The sequence below is a fragment of the Triticum dicoccoides genome, chromosome 7B, assembly GCF_002162155.2.
Source record: "Triticum dicoccoides isolate Atlit2015 ecotype Zavitan chromosome 7B, WEW_v2.0, whole genome shotgun sequence".
NCBI lineage: Eukaryota > Viridiplantae > Streptophyta > Magnoliopsida > Poales > Poaceae > Triticum > Triticum dicoccoides.
Window position 1 is genome coordinate 720,293,140 of NC_041393.1, and position 4,104 is coordinate 720,297,243.

Here is a 4,104-nt window from a genome sequence, read left to right on the forward strand (position 1 = left end):
TGTCCTTTTTTTTTCTAAACGGCGGGGGCTGGGTTAGCGATCGATCGATTCTTAATGGCTTGTTGCGTGGTTGGCAGCGTTAAACATAAAATGATTAAGAGTCATTAGATTTTGATGATGGATGGATGTGATTGTTTGGATTCGCCCCTTTTTTTTATAGTGGTAGTAGATAGTAGATAGATAGTAGATGAAAACAACTATTGTAAAACCACCGCGAACAACAAAGAAGAGAAGATCTGCGAAGGTCCCCTTTCTTTCCCGTCCCAACTCGACTCCTCGCCGTCCACCGCTGCCCACCGCGCCGTCGCCTGGCCTGGACCCCCGCCGCCCCTCTCCAGTTTCGGCCCGACGGCGGAGCGGTGAGCCCCAGGGCAACATCGTCGCCCAGGACCCCTTTCTCTCCCGTCGACCCCTCGGTCGTCGCGGGCTCGCGCCGCCACTGCCTCCACATGTTCGGTCTCTGAAACCGCGTTACTGTATACATCGATACGGAGATTTGTATTCCCGAGCGTTCTGATCCCCTCATTGCTAGCTAGGATGTTTATGGTCAGATTTCAACCTTTGTCCCCAAATCCTCATATCCTGAACGGGTGATTCCTCAAGCCCGTGGTTCCCTCTTCCTGAAAAGCCTCATCTCAGCTGGGGACACATTCTCCCGAATTTGAGTCTAGGCACGGTTTTAACCCATCTTCTATAATTTGTCAAGCTAGAGTACTCTAGTTTTTTCCTTTACAGCATATCGTGCTCTTGTCATTATGTCACATTGTTACCAAATGGCGCCTAAAAAAGCAAGCCTGCATAGCAATGACTTGTGGTATCTACAATATTTTTGATATATTGTTATCATGACGATGTGTGTCCAAGGCTTCAGCAGGGATGGCCGGGCTTGTGCATTGCTATTCTTGGCATTGTGCTGAGTGAGTGGCGTAGCATTTATTTGAGCTAAGGAAGTTACACGATAAACTGGCTGGCTAGTCATAGGAGCATGCTAAACGTTGCCTCTTTTTTACCCTCTCCGTCAGTTTAATAATAGAGATGTCAATCCCTGGCCGGCTAATTATAGATAAATTCTAAACTCTACCTTTTCCTCCCTCTCCTTCAGTTTCCCCAGAGCAAAGCAGTCTCTCGCGCGATCCATCTGGGCCGATCCCTTTGCTGGTAAGGAAACCTGTCTTGCTTGGACCGTTGTTCGTTCATTTTGCTCCCTTCTTCTATCTGCTGTGATCAATTGATTCTTTTTTCCTTCGAAGATCAACCCCTCCCATCCTTGCCCTGCATTTTCAATTTCGATACCATCTGATCGGAATTCCTTGCCGGAAATAGGGGCGGAGACAGGCAAATGCAGCTTAGAATTTTAAGTTTCTCCTGTTGTTGATCATGGTCCTTTTTTTAGAGTAACAGGGAGATCATGTCCCCTGGTCCATTGTGCATAATGAGTTAATCACAAGTTGAAATGGACCATCCTCCAGTTGCCGATCCTGGACAAACCAAGGATAAAGGTCAGCCACACATATCAGAATCAAGAACGTTGTTTGTCAACTTTAAGTCACTCATGGTGATTCTCTGAGTTATGACTACATCGGTTATAATGCATGACGGATATGTGTTTGCAGGTGTTGGATCTAAGGGTGAAATGGATCTCCCAGTTGCCGATCCTGGACCGGTGAAGGATGAAGGTGAGCTTCTCCGGTGCCCGTTTTGCGATTCTGAAGCAGTGTACAAACTAGCACAATTCTTGCTCCCTGGTTTGGCTGCGGTCTGTGTCGACGGTACAACTGGTGATCTCTTCAGGGGCCCATCTGATGTTGCTGTTGACCTCAGAAAAGAAATGGTGGACAGCATTACACAAAGAAGTGAAACGTTCATAGCCGATGCTGAGGCGGAACAAAACGCTAAGAATGAAATGTCGGATGACCCTTATGAGATCGTGTCAATATTCATGGATGATTTCAGTCGCACGAAAAGGAACATCATTGGCCATGTCTCTGGGTGGTTGCTAAGTGACAGCCGTGATGATAAGATCGATGACTTTGTCCAAGAAATGGAGATGACCCGCTTCTGGCCATTAGAGAGGAGAGAAGCGATAGCCGAGGTCCTCCTCAGGAATGTGGACATTAAAACCAAGTTCCACTGCCCTGAGAAATATGAAAACGAGGAACGTCTTGCTGATCACAAAGCACAGTGTAGCTTCAGGCCTGTCACTTGCCCAAACGAGGGATGCCGAGCAAAAGTCTCTGTTCGTTGCATGCAGGATCATGATGCAACTTGCCTTTTCAAGATCCTTCAGTGTGAGCAAAACTGTGAGAAACGGCTTCTGCGGCGTGATATGGATAGACATTGTGTCACTGTCTGCCCCATGAGGCCCATGAAGTGCCCTTTCGGGTGTGATGATTCGTTCAGTGAACACGACCTCGAGGAGCACTGTTCAGAGAGTCTCCAGCAACACTTGCTTAAGGTCCTTCAGGTGATTCACAAGAATAATTTTACAGCTGATGAGCTAAAGGAAACTGCTCTACGACTGGAGAAGGTTAGGCTTTTTTTATCTTGGAATTTGCAAGCTGCAATATATCTGTTTTCACTGCTCTTTTAGGGCATCTCCAATACGGTGTCGCAAAACGGACTCACTATCCATCCGCGGACACATCCATGGCCACGGGTACATAAGCGTGCCATCCAACCGCAATGCCCAAAACGTCCGCTTCTGTTACTTAAAAAAAAAATGCAACCTTCTGCCAAATATCTAAAATCAACCTTCTGCTAAACAACACAGCAATGGGCCATAGTCTTCCGCCAAATGAGATCAACTTTCCGCCAAATAGCTAACATTATACAATGATTTAACATTCTCCTCTCGCCAAACAGCCAGCAATAGCCACAGTCTTCTGCCAAATAGCATGATTATACAATGATTTAATCACGTAGTTATTACCCTTCCACCAAATACCAGCAGACGTGGGGTACGTGGTGGCTTTGATTGGCTAGGCAGACGTCCAAACTCCCGCAAACCTCCCTAGGTTTGCTTCTGGTTTGCGGGATTTCAGAAGCGTGGACGTATGTGACACCATGTTGGATGGCAAAAATGGTCCGGATGCGTCGGTACGGTGCTTTCGGGCGTTTTGCAGCATGGTGTTGGAGATGCCCTTATTTCTATTTAAATATTGTCATCAATATATATGTATATCTTTAAAACAAATGAATAGACTGAACAAATGTTATTACTAAAATGATCTCTGCAGTCTGAAGATCGTGGTAAACTGGCTAAAGCTCGGGATGCAAGATCTCTTGCTACTATTGTGAAGGATCTTGAAGCAAAGCAATTTCAATGTTCTGGTGTAGTATCTCATATAAACCTTGGTGGTTGACACGTGAGGTGTGGAGATGGAGATAACCACAGGATAACACCGTACATGGAGATGGAGATCACCATGGGACCGCCGTGTACATAGAGATGAAGTTTATCATCGGTTGCCAAAAAGGGGCTATACCGTATCATACTTGTATAAACTGTTTGTGAAAGTTTATCCCTTATATATATATGCACCCTTCTTTTACATGGTAAGATTTTTTAAGAAAGGTGATCTTTCAAAGAATGTTAGTAAAATTGACTTCCCAATTGTCGTAAAATCACATGTCAAGTATATTTAGTGGTGTGATTATAAAATTAGGGTTCTGCTATTTCTCCTTGACGCGACGGGTTTGTGTCAGATAGTTATGTGGGTAGCATTGGCTAACTTGTTGATGCTACCAAAATAGTTTTGGGCCTCGAGACATAAGAGTTCGCGAGACATATGATACGCCCAACAAACAAGTCACATAGAGATATTACCAAGTGTTGCTTACCGAGTGATACAGTCTTCTAGCAGTGATGCAAAAGCTCACTAGTCGACATGTTGACCTCGGATCTTGAATCATCATTTATTGATGGAGGATTGTTTTAGTGTGAGTATTATTACTAAAATGTTCAATATGGATTACTCTTGGTGAACACATGTAAGAAAAGCTTGTTTGGTACCCATCATTTGAGTTGGATTTCATTTGCGGATATATGTGTTCAACTTGTTTGGTTGTGACTGAATGGACGTAGTATTTTATTCTTCGGTTCGA

General features: G+C 44.7%; 1 protein-coding gene across 2 annotated transcripts; it reads left to right on the forward strand.

Annotated features, from left to right (window-relative positions):
* Positions 1-1,101: 1,101 nt before the first annotated feature.
* LOC119339852 lies at positions 1,102-3,551 on the forward strand. 2 transcript variants are annotated; one of them, XM_037611755.1, is made up of 4 exons: positions 1,102-1,158; positions 1,394-1,499; positions 1,614-2,527; positions 3,237-3,551. In XM_037611755.1, exons 2-4 carry the CDS (start codon positions 1,454-1,456, stop codon positions 3,360-3,362), a joined length of 1,086 nt encoding a protein of 361 aa, XP_037467652.1. In that variant the 5' UTR covers positions 1,102-1,158; positions 1,394-1,453; the 3' UTR covers positions 3,363-3,551. The 2 variants fall into 2 exon arrangements, with proteins under 2 accessions (XP_037467652.1, XP_037467653.1); XM_037611756.1 differs by having other exon boundaries at positions 1,128-1,158; positions 1,402-1,499.
* Positions 3,552-4,104: the final 553 nt, after the last annotated feature.

Bases quoted from the DNA above. Each gene is read 5' to 3' on its own strand.
- LOC119339852 (XM_037611755.1), top strand. From the start codon at position 1,454: ATGGACCATCCTCCAGTTGCCGATCCTGGACAAACCAAGGATAAAG. The intron at 1,500-1,613 runs GTCAGCCACACA...ATGTGTTTGCAG, and splicing joins TGGACAAACCAAGGATAAAG to GTGTTGGATCTAAGGGTGAA. The intron at 2,528-3,236 runs GTTAGGCTTTTT...TGATCTCTGCAG, and splicing joins CTGCTCTACGACTGGAGAAG to TCTGAAGATCGTGGTAAACT.